Below are 19,811 nucleotides of genomic sequence, written 5' to 3' on the forward strand. Positions count from 1 at the left end.
ATCAGCCATGCCAATGCAGCTTCATCAGTGTCCTGATCAGCCACACCAATACAGCCACACCAGTGTCCTGATCAGCCACTCCAGTGTAACCTCACCAGTGTCCTGTTCAGCCACACCAATGCAGCCTCACCAGTGTCCTGATCAGCCACTCCAGTGCAACCTCACCAGTGTCCTGATCAGCCACACCAATGCAGCCTCATCAGTGTCTCAATCAGCCATGCCAGTGCAGCCTCATCAGTGTACTGATCAGCCATGCCAATGCAGCCTCATTAATGACCTAATCAGCCATGCCAGTGCAGCCATGTCAATGCAGCCTCATCGGTGCCCTGATCAGCCACGCCAGTGTAGCCTCATTGGAGTCCTGATCACCCACTCCAGTGCAGCCTCATTGGTGTCCTGATCGGCCACTACAGTGTAGCCTCATCGGGGTCCTGATCACCCACTCCAGTGCAGCCTCATCAGTGTCCTGATCAGCCATGCCAATGTAGCCTCATCAGTGTCCTGATCAGCCACACCAATGTAGCCTCATTAGTGTCCTGATTAGCCATGCTAGTGCAGCCTCATCAGTGTCCTGATCAGCCACGATAATTCAGCTTCATCAGTGTCCCGATAAGCCATGCCAATGCAGCTTCATCAGTGTCCTGATCAGCCACACCAATTCAGCTTCATCAGTGTCCCGATCAGCCACACCATTACAGCTTTATCAGTGTCCTGATTAGCCACGGCATGGCAATCTCATCAGTGTCCTGATTAGCCACAGTAGTGTAGTCTCATCGGTGTCCTGATCAGCCATGCCAGTGTAGCTTCATCAGTGTCCTGATCAGCCACGCCAATACAGCTTCATCAGTGTCCCGATCAGCCACGCCAGTACAGCTTTATCAGTGTCCTGATCAGCCATGCCAATGCAGCCTCATCAGTGTCCTGATCAGCCATGCCAATGCAGCGCCATCAGTGTCCCGATCAGCCACGCCAGTACAGCCTCATCAGTGTCCTGATCAGCCATGCCAGTACAGCCTCATTAGTGTCCTGATCAGCCACGCCAATGCAGCGTCATCAGTGTCCCGATCAGCCACGCCAGTACAGCTTTATCAATGTCCTGATCAGCCACACCAATGCAGCTTCATCAGTGTCCTGATCAGCCACGCCAGTGCAGCCTCATCAGTGTCTTGATCAGCCACGCCAGTGCAGCCTCATCAGTGTCTTGATCAAGCACACCAGTGCAGCTATCATCAGTGTGCTGTTTCAGCCACATCTGCCCCATTGTCACAGTCACAGCAGTCTGGTGCCACCGGAGCCAGCTATGTCCAAAAAAAATTTCCACATGCGAGAAGGTTTTTTATATCCTCAGCATGACAGATGAGAGCAGCAGGGAGCTTTCACTGTCTGATTCGGATTCAGAGTGCAAATACGTGAAATGCCAAACTCAGTTGGAGTAGTAGAATGTATTTTGGGGTGTAATTCATAGCATTTACATGCTATGTACTGTAACTTTCACGCAGAGATAATAATATACACTGATTTGAGTTATTTTTCCAAAGAAATGTAGCAGGTTAAATTGTGGCCTAAATTTATGAGAAAGATTACTTATTTGCAAAATGTTAAAACAGAAAGTAAGAAAAATTTGTTTTTTTTTTTTTTTCATTTATATAGCAAAAATAAAAAACCCAGAGGTTATTAAATACCAGCAAAAGAAAGTTCTGTCTGTCTTAGGTTTCATGTACACTGCAGCTGTTGTTTAGGAGCAGTTGGGTGTTTTTTTCAGCAGCCCCTGAACTCTCCTCAAAGTAATCTTATGTGTACATGTACACTCAGTCATTTATACTAGGTTAGAGGCAGTAGAGGTTTAGGCTTTTTTTTTCATTTTTTTTTTAAAAGCAGATAAATCACGTTCAGGACTGTAGTTTTCTGGCATTTTAAATGCAAAATGCTTGTAACTGCTTGTAAACGTATTTAAACGTACAGCGTTTAGCTGCTCTTTCAGCCCATTGATTTGAATGGAAGTTGCATCCAAGTCGGATCATTTTGAGTTCTGAGGATCCTGAAGGGGAACCCAATGCCAAAATTAAAAAAAAAACAGCATGGGATCCCACCTCAAGATCCATACCAGGCCTTTTGAGTCTGGTTTGGTTCTCGAAAGGGAAACCCACGACAAAATGAAAAAGAAAACGTGGGGTACCTCAGGATTTTAAGGGGGTTCTGAGGGGAAACCCCATGCCAAAAAAAAAAACCAGTGTGGTCCCCCCCAAAATATATACCAGACCCTTATCCGAGCATGCAGCCCGGCAGGTCAAAAAGGGGAGGTGGCCCCCCTCCTGGACCATACCAGGCCAGCCCTCAATGTGGGGGGGGTGTTGGAACACCGGAGGGAGAAGACCGGAGGAAGATTTTTATTAAAGGACTTGTCAAAACCATCTCTTGTTTTTTTTTACACTACACTGCCTTTTTTTCGGGTGAATAGGTAGGGGTACTATGTACCCCATACTCATTCACATGGGGGGGCCCTTTTTAAAGAGGGCTTCCAGATTCCGATAAGCCCCCTACCCGCAGACCCCAACAACCACCGCCCAGATCAACATAGGAACAAGGTGCTTTGGGGTGGGGGGGCACAGAGCCCCCCTGCTCCAAAGCACCCACACCCCCCATGTTGAGGGTGTGTGGCCTGGTATGCATGCTCAGATAAGGGGCTGGTATGGATTTCGGGGGGACCCCACAGCATTTTTTTTTGGCATGGGGTTTCCCCTTAAAGTCTTGGGGGGGGGCCCACACCTGTTTTTTTTTCCCATTTTGGCGTGGGGTTCTCTTTCAAGATCGATACCACACTCAAAGGGCCTGGTATGGTTCTTGGGAGGGACCCCACACCGTTTAAAAAAAAAAAAATTGGTGTGGGGTTCCCCTTCAAGATCCTCAGAGCACAAGTCGAATCATGATGATTTGACTTGGATGCGACTTCCATTCAAATGAATGGGCTGAAATTTGGATCAGGAGATGACTTTCATAGGGAACCATTGATTTTGAATTGAGACAGAGAAACGCTGCTATATGCTAACGCGGCTAAATGCGCATTAACGACTATGTGTTTTTACAGCCTTTTTTTCCTGGCATTGGTAGTGGCATTGCAGCTCATTTTTTCTAATGCCCGTGTACATGAGGCCCTAGGCCTCATGTACATTACAGCTGCTAAACTGAAGTTTAGGAGCAGTTGGGCGTTTTTTTCTGCAGCCCCTGAACTCTCCTCTATGTTATCTTATGTGTACATGTACGCCCAGTAGTTTAGAGGCATTTGAGGTTACAGGCATTTTCAGGACTGTAGTTTACCAACCTTTTAAATGCCAAATGCTTGTAACCATGTTTGTGTTTATAAGCGTTTTTTTTAAGGGGAAAACATTACTGATACTTTTTGAACATGATTTAAAAAAAAAAAAAAAACACAAATTTCACCACATGCTGTTGCCTGCATCAGTGGATGAGTCAAGTAGCAACTCTGGTCCTCTCACGCAATTTGAAGCCTCCGCAACATCAGGAGCATTTCCTCACACATGCTCACTATCACATAGTGAAAACACAAAAAATAAGACAAAAATAAAAAAATTATCTGCAAGCACACTGCTCTCTCCTCTCTCACAGAATGGCTGAAATAGTTAATAATGTACTTGTTTTTCATGAATTGTGGGCATTTGGAAGGATCTCCTGAGGTTCTCTTTAAAAAATGCTTCTAACCTCAAATGCTCATGAAAAGTAGGAGGACTCATGTGACTAGGTGTGTAATTACCATCATCCCTATGGTAACAGAAAATTGTGAAAAACCTCTAGTTTGGGATTTTTAAGGCAATGAAAAAAATTATTTAGAAAGAAAATCTATATATAAAAAATTTATTTTGACATATAAAAAAGACAAATTGAGTAGAAGAATTCGACATGTTGCATAAATTGTACAAAAGTTAAAAACAATGCATGATGTATTGAATGAAGTTGGAAGTGGTATTTTCCAACTACTTGCTATGTAGCCACCAGTAGAAACCGGATTATAACGAGTAGAGGGATATCCAACACTTTTAAATAATATACCACTTTTGAAAATACAAAGTGTAGCATTTTATATGAGTACCATATAAAGTACAAATTTACAATAGCTGCAAACATATGGCATGAACACTTATGTTCTAAACACATATTTGAATAACTTTTGACAGAAGCATTCCCCATATTTCGGTGAAAAGGCCAAGATCTGCACAGATTGCCCTTCACCTTGTATAGGACTGCTGGATGTGATCCAAACATATGGCACTCAAAACCGAACAAAACACCATAGGCTATTTGAAAAAAGTTAAGAAGAAATAAGTCCAATGGGTAATATGTATTTATACACATTACCCACACTCTAAATCCATCTATTGGGTATAAAAACATCCTTTAAGGTTGGATTCACACCTATGCATTTTTAGTGCTTTTTGCATTTTGCAGGTTTGCACTACAGTCTATTTAACATGGTTTCCTATGGAACACCTTCTATAGTGCAAATCTGCAAAATGCAAAAAGCACTAAAAATTCATAGGTGTGAATCCAGCCTAAGGGAACAGATTGAGGACTGTTTGCTTATGGAATCCAAAAGTTCCAGAGCAGTAGAACTTGTGCCTCTGGTGTTGGCGCACCTCCACCAGATTTTGACTCCTCCAGCTATCATGTGGAGGAGAGGAATGGCGCCAGCTGCAGTCCCTGGTGTCTCCATATATTGCACAGGCGCACCGTGATGACGTCAGACGCACCGCTGGTGGGTCCTGCGTTGCCGCGTCACTTCCGGTCTATTGGATGACAACATCCGGAGACCAGATTAGCGCCCATATTGGAGACAAATGCCACCGACACAAAGAAACCTCTAGTGATTGGATTTGCAATGCAACCAGAGGAAAACAGCGGCCCTGATATGAAATATAAGGGCCTTTGTGTGCCGGGTACATGTACTGAAAAAAGATGCAAAACGAGAATAAAGAGGAAAATAACCTAAATATTATGAAAGAAAAAAAACCCCAAAGGTGTAACATCAATATTTGAGCTCCCAGAGTATAAGGACAATGAGATCCCATTAGGGGGCTAGGACAGAGAGAGGCCACCTCAAAATATTATCTACAGAAATCTTATCTATGGAAAAGAATAGATTAAGATTGAAAATAGAAAGGAGAGAAGAAAAGAGAACCACCTACTTATAAAGAATACCCCTCATTGGGGAAGTAAAATATATTTGTGTATGGGAAAATATGATCCTTGTATATTCATTGAATCATCCCGTCAAGGAATTCCCTAAAGTTAATCTGTTTTTCCTGAGCTAAAACCCTCCAAAAAGGGCCTCATTGAAGTCTGGAGGAGTTGTAGCCTTAAGATATCTGATCCACCGCATTTCGCACTGGAGCAGAATCTTATTCCAATCGCCTCCTCTGATGGGAATATGTACTCTGTCCAAAACTGTAAAATTGATATTAGGTAGTCTGTAGTAATGTCTCCTGGCAATGTGTCTGCCCAAGGGGTAAGTACAGATTGCCTATTCGCATGCTATGCATGTGTTTCTTAATGCATTTACCCAATTCCTGTCGTGTCTTGCCCACATAGAAGGCATCACTTTGACACTGCATGAGGTAAATCACACCCGGCGTTCTGCAATTCGCAAACTGCCTAAGGCAGAAAAGTTCCCCATTGGGCGGTGTCAATGAGGTCCACTTGCCAATAACTGCACATTGCGAACAGGATCCGCAAGGGTAAGTACCCCAAGATTTACAAGGGTCCATCCTCAAGTTACCTTTATATTCGCTTTGTGTCAGCATTCCACCAATGAATCCTGCTTTCTTATATGTTATTTGTGGATTTTTGGTCACTAAATTTCCCAGGATAGGATCCTTAGTCAAAATAGACCAATACTTTGTGAGGATTTTCCTCACTTGGTTATGTTCATTAGAATATCTAAAAATGATCCTAGTCATATTGTCCTCCTTATTCCTGCCTTTGGACTTAACCACTTGACGACCGCCTCACGCCGATTTACGTCGGCAAGGTGGCACGGACAGGTAAAATCACGTACATATACGTGATTTGCCTTCCGCGGGTGGGGGGTCCGATCGGACCCCCCCCGGTGCCCGAGGCGGTCGTCTTTTGTCCAGCGGCGATCAGAGGTGAGGGGGAGGCCATCCGTTCGTGGCCCCCCCCTCGCGATCGCCGCCGGCCAATCACATCATTCCTTTGCTGCTGTATGCTAAACAGCAGCAAAGGAAATGATGTCATCTCTCCTCGGCTCGGTAATTTCCGTTCCGGCCCGAGGAGAGAAGACGGGTATGTGAGTGCACAACACTACACACACACAGTAGAACATGCCAGGCACACAAAACACCCCGATCCCCCCCCCGATCGCCCCCCGATCCCCCCCCAATCACCCCCCCCCCGTCACAAACTGACACCAGCAGTTTTTTTGTTTTTTGTTTTTTTTTTTTCTGATTACTGCATTGGTGTCAGTTTGTGACAGTTACAGTGTTGTAACAGTTAGTATTACCCCCCTGTAGGTCTAGGATACCCCCCTAACCCCCCCTAATAAAGTTTTAACCCCTTGATCACCCCCTGTCACCAGTGTCGCTAAGCGATCATTTTTCTGATCGCTGTATTAGTGCCGCTGGTGACGCTAGTTAGGGACCTAAATATTTAGGTTCGCCGTCAGCGTTTTATAGCGACAGGGACCCCCATATACTACCGAATAAATGTTTTAACCCCGTGATTGCCCCCTAGTTAACCCTTTCACCACTGATCACCGTATAACTGTTACGGGTGACGCTGGTTAGTTTGTTTATTTTTTATAGTGTCAGGGCACCCGCCGTTTATTACCGAATAAAGGTTTAGCCCCCTGATCGCCCGGCGGTGATATGCGTCGCCCCAGGCAGCGTCAGATTAGCGCCAGTACCGCTAACACCCACGCACGCAGCATACGCCTCCCTTTAGTGGTATAGTATCTGATCGGATCAATATCTGATCCGATCAGATCTATACTAGCGTCCCCAGCAGTTTAGGGTTCCCAAAAACACAATGTTAGCGGGATCAGCCCAGATACCTGCTAGCACCTGCGTTTTGCCCCTCCGCCTGGCCCAGCCCAAGTGCAGTATCGATCGATCACTGTCACTTACAAAACACTAAACGCATAACTGCAGCGTTCGCAGAGTCAGGCCTGATCCCTGCGATCGCTAACAGTTTTTTTGGTAGTATTTTGGTGAACTGGCAAGCACCAGCCCCAGGCAGCGTCAGGTTAGCGCCAGTAGCGCTAACACCCACGCACGCACCGTACAGCTCCCTTAGTGGTATAGTATCTGATCGGATCAATATCTGATCCGATCAGATCTATACTAGCGTCCCCAGCAGTTTAGGGTTCCCAAAAACGCAGTGTTAGCGGGATCAGCCCAGATACCTGCTAGCACCTGCGTTTTGCCCCTCCGCCCGGCCCAGCCCAGCCCACCCAAGTGCAGTATCGATCGATCACTGACACTTACAAAACACTAAATGCATAACTGCAGCGTTCGCAGAGTCAGGCCTGATCCCTGCGATCGCTAACAGTTTTTTTGGTAGTATTTTGGTGAACTGGCAAGCACCAGTCCCAAGCAGCGTCAGATTAGCGCCAGTACCGCTAACACCCACGCACGCACCGTACACCTCCCTTAGTGGTATAGTATCTGAACGGATCAATATCTGATCCGATCAGATCTATACTGGCGTCCCCAGCAGTTTAGGGTTCCCAAAAACGCAGTGTTAGCGGGATCAGCGCAGATACCTGCTAGTAGTCAGGCCTGATCCCTGCGATCGCTAACAGTTTTTTTGGTAGCTTTTTATTGAACTGGCAAGCGCCAGCGGCCTAGTACACCCCGGTCGTAGTCAAACCAGCACTGCAGTAACACTTGATGACGTGGCGAGTCCCATAAGTGCAGTTCAAGCTGGTGAGGTGGCAAGCACAAGTAGTGTCCCGCTGCCACCAAGAAGACAAACACAGGCCCGTCGTGCCCATAGTGCCCTTCCTGCTGCATTCGCCAATCCTAATTGGGAACCCACCGCTTCTGCAGCGCCCGTACTTCCCCCAGTCACATCCCCAACCAAATGCAGTCGGGTGCATGAGAGGCATTTTCTTTATGTCCTCCCGAGTACCCCTACCCAACGAACCCCCAAAAAAGATGTCGTGTCTGCAGCAAGCGCGGATATAGGCGTGACACCCTCTATTATTGTCCCTCCTGTCCTGACAATCCTGGTCTTTGCATTGGTGAATGTTTTGAACGCTACCATTCATTAGTTGAGTATTAGCGTAGGGTACAGCATTCCACAGACTAGGCACACTTTCACAGGGTCTCCCAAGATGCCATCGCATTTTGAGAGACCCGAACCTGGAACCGGTTACCGTTATAAAAGTTAGTTACAAAAAAAGTGTAAAAAAAAAAAATATATATATAAAATAAAAAAAAATAGTTGTCGTTTTATTGTTCTCTCTCTCTCTATTCTCTCTCTCTTGTTCTGCTCTTTTTTACTGTATTCTATTCTGCAATGTTTTATTGTTATTATGTTTTATCATGTTTGCTTTTCAGGTATGCAATTTTTTTATACTTTACCGTTTACTGTGCTTTATTGTTAACCATTTTTTTGTCTTCAGGTACGCCATTCACGACTTTGGTTATACCAGAATGATGCCTGCAGGTTTAGGTATCATCTTGGTATCATTCTTTTCAGCCAGCGGTCGGCTTTCATGTAAAAGCAATCCTAGTGGCTAATTAGCCTCTAGACTGCTTTTACAAGCCGTGGGAGGGAAAGCCCCCCCCACCATCTTCCGTGTTTTTCTCTGGCTCTCCTGTCTCAACAGGGAACCTGAGAATGCAGCCGGTGATTCAGCCAGCTGACCATAGAGCTGATCAGAGACCAGAGTGGCTCCAAACATCTCTATGGCCTAAGAAACCGGAAGCTACGAGCATTTTATGACTTAGATTTCGCCGGATGTAAATAGCGCCATTGGGAAATTGGGGAAGCATTTTATCACACCGATCTTGGTGTCATCAGATGCTTTGAGGGCAGAGGAGAGATCTAGGGTCTAATAGACCCCAATTTTTTCAAAAAAGAGTACCTGTCACTACCTATTGCTATCATAGGGGATATTTACATTCCCCGAGATAACAATAAAAATGATTAAAAAAAAAAAAAAATGAAAGGAACAGTTTAAAAATAAGATAAAAAAGCAAAAAAAATAATAAAGAAAAAAAAAAAAAAAAAAAGCACCCCTGTCGCCCCCTGCTCTCGCGCTAAGGCGAACGCAAGCGGCGGTCTGTCGTCAAACGTAAACAGCAATTGCACCATGCATGTGAGGTATCGCCGCGAAGGTCAGATCGAGGGCAGTAATTTTTGCAGTAGACCTCCTCTGTAAATCTAAAGTGGTAACCTGTAAAGGCTTTTAAAGGCTTTTAAAAATGTATTTATTTTGTTGCCACTGCACGTTTGTGCGCGATTTTAAAGCATGTCATGTTTGGTATCCATGTACTCGGCCTAAGATCATCTTTTTTATTTCATCAAACATTTGGGCAATATAGTGTGTTTTAGTGCATTAAAATTTAAAAAAGTGTGTTTTTTCCCCAAAAAATGCGTTTGAAAAATCGCTGCGCAAATACTGTGTGAAAAAAAAAATGAAACACCCACCATTTTAATCTGTAGGGCATTTGCTTTAAAAAAATATATAATGTTTGGGGTTCAAAGTAATTTTTTTGCAAAAAAAAATAACTTTTTCATGTAAACAATGAGTGTCAGAAAGGGCTTTGTCTTCAAGTGGTTAGAAGAGTTGGTGATGTGTGACATAAGCTTCTAAATGTTGTGCATAAAATGCCAGGACAGTTCAGAACCCCCCCAAATGACCCCATTTTGAAAAGTAGACACCCCAAGCTATTTGCTGAGAGGCATGTCGAGTCCATGGAATATTTTATATTGCGACACAAGTTGCGGGAAAGAGACAAATTTTTTTTTTTTTTTTTTTTGCACAAAGTTGTCACTAAATGATATATTGCTCAAACATGCCATGGGAATATGTGAAAATACACCCCAAAATACATTCTGCTGCTTCTCCTGAGTACGGGGATACCACATGTGTGAGACTTTTTGGGAGCCTAGCCGCGTACGGGACCCCGAAAACCAAGCACCGCCTTCAGGCTTTCTAAGGGCGTGAATTTTTGATTTCACTCTTCACTGCCTATCACAGTTTCGGAGGCCATGGAAAGCCCAGGTGGCACAAAACCCCCCCAAATGACCCCATTTTGGAAAGTAGACACCCAAAGCTATTTGCTGAGAGGTATAGTGAGTATTTTGCAGACCTCACTTTTTGTCACAAAGTTTTGAAAATTGAAAAAAGAAAAAAAAAAAAGTTTTTTCTTGTCTTTCTTCATTTTCAAAAACAAATGAGAGCTGCAAAATACTCACCATGCCTCTCAGCAAATAGCTTGGGGTGTCTACTTTCCAAAATGGGGTCATTTGGGGGGTTTTGTGCCACCTGGGCATTCCATGGCCTCCGAAACTGTGATAGGCAGTGAAGAGTGAAATCAAAAATTTTCACCCTTAGAAATCCTGAAGGCGGTGCTTGGTTTTCGGGGCCCCGTACGCGGCTAGGCTCCCAAAAAGTCCCACACATGTGGTATCCCCATACTCAGGAGAAGCAGCTAAATGTATTTTGGGGTGCAATTCCACATATGCCCATGGCCTGTGTGAGCAATATATCATTTAGTGACAACTTTGTGCAAAAAAAAAAAAAAAAGTGTCACTTTCCCGCAACTTGTGTCAAAATATAAAATATTCCATGGACTCAATATGCCTCTCAGCAAATAGCTTGGGGTGTCTACTTTCCAAAATGGGGTCATTTGGGGGGGTTTTGTGCCACCTGGGCATTCCATGGCCTCCGAAACTGTGATAGGCAGTGAAGAGTGAAATCAAAAATTTACACCCTTAGAAATCCTGAAGGCGGTGCTTGGTTTTCGGGGCCCCGTACGCGGCTAAGCTCCCAAAAAGTCCCACACATGTGGTATCCCCATACTCAGGAGAATCAGCTGAATGTATTTTGGGGTGCAATTCCACATAGGCCCATGGCCTGTGTGAGCAATATATCATTTAGTGACAACTTTTTGTAAATATTTTTTTTTGTCATTATTCAATCACTTGGGACAAAAAAAATAAATATTCAATGGGTTCAACATGCCTCTCGGCAATTTCCTTGGGGTGTCTACTTTCCAAAATGGGGTCATTTGGGGGGGGTTTGTACTGCCCTGCCATTTTAGCACCTCAAGAAATGACATAGTCAGTCATAAACTAAAAGCTGTGTAAATTACAGAAAATGTACCCTAGTTTGTAGACGCTATAACTTTTGCGCAAACCAATAAATATATGCTTATTGACATTTTTTTTACCAAAGACATGTGGCTGAATACATTTTGGCCTAAATGTATGACTAAAATTTAGTTTATTGGATTTTTTTTATAACAAAAAGTAGAAAATATCATTTTTTTTCAAAATTTTCGGTCTTTTTCCGTTTATAGCGCAAAAAATAAAAACTGCAGAGGTGATCAAATACCATCAAAAGAAAGCTCTATTTGTGGGAAGAAAAGGACGCAAATTTCGTTTGGGTACAGCATTGCATGACCGCGCAATTAGCAGTTAAAGCGACGCAGTGCCAAATTGGAAAAAGACCACTGGTCCTTAGGCAGCATAATGGTCCGGGGCTCAAGTGGTTAAAGATAAGATCCTGGCTCTTGGTGTCCTTAACGCGGTTGAAGGCCTTTCTTAGAGCGGACTTGGTGTATCCTCCTGCCAATAATCTAGTGGTGAGCTCGTCGGATTCCCTCTGAAAATCCTCAACCGTAGTACAATTTCATTTTATACGTAGAAATTGACTGAATGGTATTGACTTCTTGAGAGATTCGGGATGAAAACTATCTGCTTGTAATAATGTATTGCCTGCAATTTTCTTTCCTCCTTGAGGATACTGATATCCAAAAAATCAACTTTGCATGAATCATAAGTCATTGTGAAGAATAAATTGAAATTGTTCTGGTTTATCAAATGTTCATAACTGCTGATAAACTTGGTATGTAAAAGCTGTAAAATTGACATTTTTCATCATCAGTTTTTAACGTACAGAAAAGATTTTCAACTGCCCTGTGTACGTGAGCCCTTAAAAAATGATACATTTTAATTTTGGTACAGTGTTGCATCATTGCATGACTGAGCAAATGTCATTCAAAGTGTGACAGCGCTAAAGTCTGAAAATTGGCTTGGGCAGGAAGGGGGTGAAAGTGTATTGAAGGTGTTAAAGCAGAACTTTACCCATAACAACTTGATAAAAAAATAATGTTCTTCGGGAAAGTACATACCGTATTTATCGGTGTATAACACGCGCCGACGTATAACACGCGCCGACGTATAACACGCGCCGGCGTATAACACGCACTCCAAGTTTAGGAGGGAATTTTAAGGAAAAAAACTTTTAGGAGGGAAGTTTAAGGAAAAAAAACTTACATTAAAATGCCCATCAATGCAACCTCATCAGTGTCCATCTGCAGCCTTGCCCAGTGTCCATTGCAGCCTTGTCAGTGCAGCTTTGCCCCAGTGCAGAATTGTCAGTGCAGCTTTGCCCCAGTGCAGCCTTGTCAGTGCAGCCATGTCAGTGCAGCTTTGCCCCAGTGGTCAGTGCAGCCTTGCCCCAGTGGTCAGTGCAGCCTTGCCCCAGTGGTCAGTGCAGCCTTGCCCCAGTGGTCAGTGCAGCCTTGCCCCAGTGGTCAGTTCAGCCTTGCCCCAGTGGTCAGTGCAGCCTTGCCCCAGTGGTCAGTGCAGCCTTGCACAGATCGCTTGAAAGATCGCCGCCGACATACACATAGCATGTAGTTTTAAATATGGCGCCACGGAGTTCGGAGGGACTCGGCAGAGGTGAACGAGCGCCGCCGAGATACACATAGTTGAGTGTACTCGGCTCTTTCCTGCGCCGCTCACAGTCCCGCCCGGACTGGGCGGGACTGTGAGCGGCGCCGTAAAGAGCCGAGAACACTCGACTGTGTATCTCGGCGGTGCTCGTTCAGCGCCGCCGAGTCCCTCCGGACTCCGCGGCGCCATATTTAAAACTACACGCTATGTGAATGTCGGCTGCGATCACGGCGATCGCTCCGATAGATCACAGATAGCAGGGATCAGCGTATAACACGCACCCGCGATTTTCCCCTGATTTTAAGGGGAAAAAAGTGCGTGTTATACGCCGATAAATACGGTACATTCCACAGTTTTATTTCTGCTACCAAAATTAGTGTGTGCTGTGAATTGCCTCCAGCATTGCTCCTGTTTCTTTTTGTTAGAGGCTGTTATTTTGTTGAAGCCCAGAGCCCCTTGAACAGCAGTAAATCATAAAGCGGAACTAAATCCATCAACAGTTTCCAAAACAGTTAGGGCTAGTTTACACTTGCTTCAAAACATGGCTTTGGACAGGGAAAGCTACATGGAGTATAATTTTTGAAGCGAAGCTAAAGCAAAGCAAAAGCAAGGTGTAAACAGGACTGTAAGCTAACCATTTTATTTAGTGACGGAGGCTTTGACTAGCGTTCAGAGAGCTGTAGCCTCCCTGGCGGTTTTCCCGAGTGTGGCTCGGGGTTAAATTTCAGCACCATTAGCGGTAACCCCAAACCACACTCGGGATTACATCTCAGGATCCTGGTGCGTTATACTTACCTTGTCCCCAGGATCCTGCGATGTCCGCTCGCCGTGTCCGTGGGCATTGTCCTCCTCCCAAAGCCTCTCTGTGCCGGGCTCCGTTCCCTGCGAGCGTCGCGATGCACGGGGCGGAGCCTGGCGGCAAATTCAAAAAAGTGAAAATTCATAAAACATACAGTACACTGTAATCTTACAGATTACAGTACCGTATGAAATCATTTCACATCCCTTTTGTCCCCAGTGCTTTGTCCAGTGCCCCGCATGCAGTTTTATATTATATATACTGTTCTTTCTGCCTGGAAACTGGAGATTGTCCATAGCAACCAAAAAGTGTCGCTTTACATCAAAAGTGGTTTTAGATCAGCTAGAAAACAGCGATAGTAAATTAGAACACTTGCAGAATTGAGAGATAGCGAATCGTGGGGAAATTAATTATATTATAATATTATTTTTTTAGAATTATTTATATTTATTTATTATTTTATAATTTATGATTTTGTGCTTCAAACTACATCATACCGGGATATCTACTAGACTCGTGGTGGACAGATTTAAGTGTGTTATTGCTAAGAATTACAGGCCTACAATATAACACGCTAAATTTCTGTGCAAAATAATTGTACCGCTTTGAGACACAAAAATCTGAAATAATCATATCGCCAGGGAGATTAACAAAGTCTGTCCGAAGCCTTGTTTTGAAGCAAGTGTAAACTAGCCATTAATGTGTGTTGAAGCCAAATGGCTGGTGTCATAACTGATCACCATGGCAGTTGCACATCAAACAGGGGCAGCTTTTTTTTGGCTGTAAAGGATAGGTGGGTTTAATTCCGTTTTAAGGCTGTCAGCAGATTGACCTCTACAAACTCAGCAGAGCCAAAAAATGGAGAGCAACTGAGCATGTGCAGAGAAGGGTGAGACAGTGTATTACTGGATTTTATACTGTATAGACACATTGGGGTTTATTTACTAAAGATAAATCTATTGTGCACTGTAGATTGAGGGGGAAGATCTGAAATGCGGGGAAGCTTTTCTGATTTTATCATCCAATCATGTGCAAGCAAAAATGTTGTTTTTTATTTTCCTTTCATGTCCCCCTCAGATCTACAGCGACTGCACTTCCAAGTACATTTGCAGCGCACAGTGGATTTGCCTTTAGTAAATAAACCCCTTTATGTTTTACATAGCTAGACCTACAAAAGGGGCCAGCCTGAAGTCATCTAGTGGGACTTCATTTCCTGACTAAAGAGGGCACTTTACGCTAGCACCTGGCTCTATATATACACATACCTCCCAACTTTTTGAGATGGGAATGAGGGACACCTGTTAGCAAAAGTATGTAGGCTCGGGACCCCCTCCCTGCCACGCCCCTTTAAAGACGAATTATACAAAAAAAAAATAGCTAAACCCACAAGTGCTTTTTTTCTTACAACTACTATTGGCTTTTGAAATTTGCAAATGTAGCAATTTAGAAATTGGATGAAAGGTTTAGCACTGGGAAACACTTTTTGAAAGTGAAAGATAAAAAGTGCATTTTATATGAAACTATAAGGATCAGACCGAAATGGGGGACACATGAGGAGGAAAGAGGGACAGAGGGACTTCCCAATGAGGGACAGTCCCTCGAAATCAGGGACAGTTGGGAGGTATGTACATGTTACAAGTGTGTAAATTAAGTCTAAACAAAGGGGGGAAATAAATTAGCATAAAAACAAATTATGTAACCTTATGCAGCTAAAGGTATCTATGCACAAGTAAGGATGAGCTCCGGCGTGTTCGCACACTCCATGTGCCGAGCCCGCCAGGAAGTCGGCGCTACGTTAATCACAGGCAGTGACATTTCCCGATCTCTGCAGCCGCACATCGGGAAAATGTCTCACTGCCTGGCGGGCTCGGCACGTGGAGAGTGCAAACACGCTGGAGCTCATCCTTATACACAAGTATCCATTACGCGAGAACTTTTCTCCTAGCTAGAAATCAATCTAATGTAATAACATCAGTAACATTTTTACGGTTGTGTGAATGAGGAAGCAGACACTGGCTAGGTGGTAATATAAATCAGATTTATTTTTTTTAGCTCTGTAGCTCAGTTGTGAGCTTTCTGTGGAAGAACCAATCACAGGTTCCCTCATATCCACCTACACTAGGAATCACTATCAAGCGCCTTCCTTTGTTTACTTCCTGCTGGGTGCACCACTAAGCACAGTCCTCCGGATCGGGAACTTCCGGCGAGTGGCCAGGAAGACCCCTAGTCTGTAGCAGGGGGAGGTTATTAAAGCTCGGACACTTCCGAATCCGAAGCTGTCAGCGGCTGGGGGGGATTGAGGGACATGTCGGAGGAAGGCTGTGAACCGGCTCAGGGGGAGAGAGGTGGGGTGTCTAAGTGGGTCCGGCTCAATGTGGGGGGGACGTGCTTTTTGGCAACCCGACAGACCCTGTGCAGGGACTCCAAATCCTTCCTGTACCGGCTGTGCCAGGCGGACCCGGACCTGGACTCTGATAAGGTAAGGAGGTAAGGGGGGCTCGGGGATACTGGGCTGTGATGAGACTGGGAAGAGCTGCCTGTCAGAGGCCAGGCTGGGCTACTATTGTCCTAGCAGAAAAGCAGATTTGGACTCTTACTCTTGTGTGTGTGTTTGTTTTATTTATTTTTTTTTATTCTATTTTTTTTTTTTTTTTTTTACTGTAACCAACTTTTAAAAAAATTAGATGACTCAATATAGAAGGAAAATACCCATTGGCTCTGTGAATTGGTGTTTAATTTGATTCCATGATGCTGTAATAGGGTAGCAGGGTCTGGTGATGATGTAAAGTGGGACAGTATGCAGGACAATAGGCACCCTTCTCCTGTTCTAATACCAGCTGTCATGGATATTCAGATCCCTTTTGAGTAAGGATCGATCAATTTTATCGGTGTGGCCGATAGTCACTTTGGTGTCCGTCACAAGCGTTCCCGATATTTCTTCAAGGAGTTTTACCGGGGTGCTGCAGGCATCACAACGGTCCTGTTGTTTAGAGCGGACGGTCAGCTTTATTTTAATAACAACTGATGCGGCTCAGCAGCCCCCCCCCCCGCCGCCGCCGCCGCTGCCGCCCACCCAAGCTCTCCCGAGCAACCAGCCGGCATGTCCGCCAGTTGGCCAAAGACCCAAACAAAGCCGATGCTTCCTTTGGGTCTCGGATCTAGGAACCGGGAAGCTCTGTCATGACATCACTTCCTGGATTACTGGCACCAGTTTTAAAAAGTAGAAAGTATTAAAGTGGTTGTAAACCTTCCTATACAACTTTACATCAATGGAATCTACATGGCACAGGCAGCTGATCGCTGCCTGTGAAAGTGCACTCACATTTGTCTTTGCGATGCAAATCGTCTTTATTTGTCCTGTGACGTTGCCCGCGCTTGCGCACTAGGTAGCCTCATTAATGGCACACAATGTGTGCCGTTTCAGCGTCCTCTGCCTGCTGTGTCATTATCTGACAATCAGAACGGGACAGAGGAAGCCTCGCGATGATAGCCTTGATAGTCATTTACTGTTCTCATTGAGAATGCTCTGTTGCCGTAGTAATGGCAATTGAGATCGAGGCTTGGTTACAACGCTACAGCGCATGCGTGAGATTTTGACAGGGATAAGAACTAAGGGCGGAAATGACGTCCGCATCGGCTTCAGCAAACAGGACAAAGAATGGCGCGGACGATACCTAAAAGATACAGGAAAATAAAAATCATAAAAACGGTACTTCTAATGCTCGTTTAGGACTAATTTACAGATCGCTTGCTTGGCAAGGTAAAAAAAAATTGAAATATTAGAAAAAAAAAAAAAATTTGCGGGGATTACTTCCTCTTTAAACGCCGAGCTTGACATTTTGAATACTTTCAAGTGCATAGGAGGGGTTTGGGGTCTTATAGACCCCCGATCCTTCCATAAAGAGTACCTGCCACTGCCTATTACTTTCACAAGGGATGTTTGCATCCCTTGTGACAGCAACAGTGAAAAAATAAAATGTAAAAGGACAGTGCAAAAATAAAAAATGGAAATGTACAGAATATCGGCTGTTGTCCTGAGAGGTGGCCGAAATATCGGTATATAATCTGCAGCGAAAAAACAATATCGGTCAATCCCTACTTTTGAGCATCTGTTAAAAATTAACGTGGCGCTCCTTTCAGATTTCCTATTCTCACTCTAATGGGCTCTGCGTGTAACTTGTATTTCACTTTTTGTGATGTGTCAGTAGGTTTAGCCCCGCACCTCACATGACTAATCAGGCTTTCCTGAGGGTTTGTGGGACCTGTATACCTTTATTTGCTTTGGACAATTATTCCAATTGCCTAGAGCTGTTTAATACTGCATTATACCGGCTTAACCTCAATGTGCTCTCAGCTGCCTTATAAGTCACCTGGTGGGCCAGGAGCAAAACGTATCTCTTCCAATATACAGCGATCAGACATAACTTTTATGACCACCCACCTAATACTGAGTAGGTCCCCTGTTTGCCACCAAAACAGCCCTGACCCATAACAGCATGGACTCCTCTAGACCAGTGTTTCTTAACTCCAGTACTCAAGGTGCCCCAACAGGTCATGTTTTCAGGCTTTCCATTATTCTGCACAGGTGATTTGCTCAGTTGCACTGCCTTTGTAATTACCACAGCTGTCCCATAATGGCTAGTTTGAGAACAGGATACATTATGAAAATGCTTATTGCTTGCACTCTGTCTAATGGCTCTGCTTGAGAAAAAGTCCACATGCATTATTTATCTTGATCAATATTTTAATGTGTGTTAAGTTGTTGGGAGACTGTTACTCCCCATAAGGTTTCTGTCCATTGCACCCCAGTGTTCTTCCAAAAACAGCCCAGGCCACCCAGGAGCAGGTAATGGGACTGCTTAGGTCTCATTCACATTTAGATGCGCACTGCGTATAGTTTTGGGTGCTTCTAAAAGCAGCACTATAGTAAGCAATGAGCCCATATACACAGCTATGCCTAGCTGCGAAAATGTGTACTGCGTTTTAGCTACGCAAAAAAAGTAGGCCACCTCTGCATCCAGGGCCATAAAAATTCTGCAGATTTTATATGCAAACATGCCTAAACTCATCTAAATGTGTACGCGTAAATTAGTGGCGTAACTGGAACCTTCAGGGCCCTGGTGCAAGAAACCATGAACCCCTGACCCCTGGCTGGGGCCCTTCTCTCTGAACCCGGTGGAAGAACACCAAGGACAAGGGGAGGGGCCAGGAAAAAGTACAGGGGGGGGGGCTGGAGAGCACATAGGGGGTCAGCAGAAATAAGCTGCATAGAAGGAGCGGCGGGGCCAGCTGCATATAGAGGAACTGATCTTTCTATTACCCCCCACTTCTCTCCCTCACGCAAGCTTTCAGCAGCTGCAGGAGGAAAATGAAAAGATCAGTTTCTCTGTATCATTGTTCCTCAACATTTTACCAGTCATGGCACAACATATTGCCTCTTCACTGCCTGTCAGATCCCTCTGAAAAGTGGTCTGAGCCTGCATCGCTTTTCAGAGGAATATTATTTTCTTGTTGGTATTTTGAACCCACCCTAAAAAAAAAAAAAAAATCAGTTCTGATCAAACAGAAAAAGGGGGCCAGGATTAAAAGTAATGTGTATACATACGCATGTAAACACACATGTACACACACACACACACTCATATAAATACATATAGACACACATATAAACATACACACACACTAGAGCTGCACGATTTTCTTTTAGAATAAAGATCACGATTCTCACGGTGTAACATCTTTCACATTATACAAAAAAAAAATTGGGCTATTTTTACTGTTTAGTTTTTTATTATTTTTTTAAAGTGTGTTTTTTTTTTTTTTTTTTTTTTTTTTTAAATTGCGTTTGAAAGACTGCTGCGCAAATACGGTGTGACATAAAATATTGCAACAACCTCCATTTTATTCTCTAGGGTCTCTGCTAAAAAAATATCATGTTTGGGTGTTCCAAGTAAATTTCTAGCAGAAAATGATTTTTACTTGTAAGCAACAAATGTCAGAAAAGGTTTGGTCTTTAACCACTTCAATGCTGGGCACATTCCCCCCTTCCTACCCAAGCCAATTTTCA

General features: G+C 44.2%; 1 protein-coding gene across 3 annotated transcripts in view; it reads left to right on the forward strand.

Annotated features, from left to right (window-relative positions):
* Positions 1-15,886: 15,886 nt before the first annotated feature.
* Positions 15,887-19,811, forward strand: part of LOC141148914 (BTB/POZ domain-containing protein KCTD5) — a 109,431-nt gene continuing 105,506 nt past the window's right edge. For all 3 annotated transcript variants that reach the window (XM_073636784.1, XM_073636783.1, XM_073636785.1), the window contains exon 1: positions 15,887-16,223. In XM_073636784.1, the coding sequence (XP_073492885.1) occupies positions 16,050-16,223 (174 nt within the window). In that variant the 5' untranslated portion in view covers positions 15,887-16,049. The remainder of the gene's footprint in view (positions 16,224-19,811) is intronic.

This window comes from Aquarana catesbeiana, linkage group LG06 (assembly GCF_042186555.1).
Source record: "Aquarana catesbeiana isolate 2022-GZ linkage group LG06, ASM4218655v1, whole genome shotgun sequence".
Taxonomy (NCBI): domain Eukaryota; kingdom Metazoa; phylum Chordata; class Amphibia; order Anura; family Ranidae; genus Aquarana; species Aquarana catesbeiana.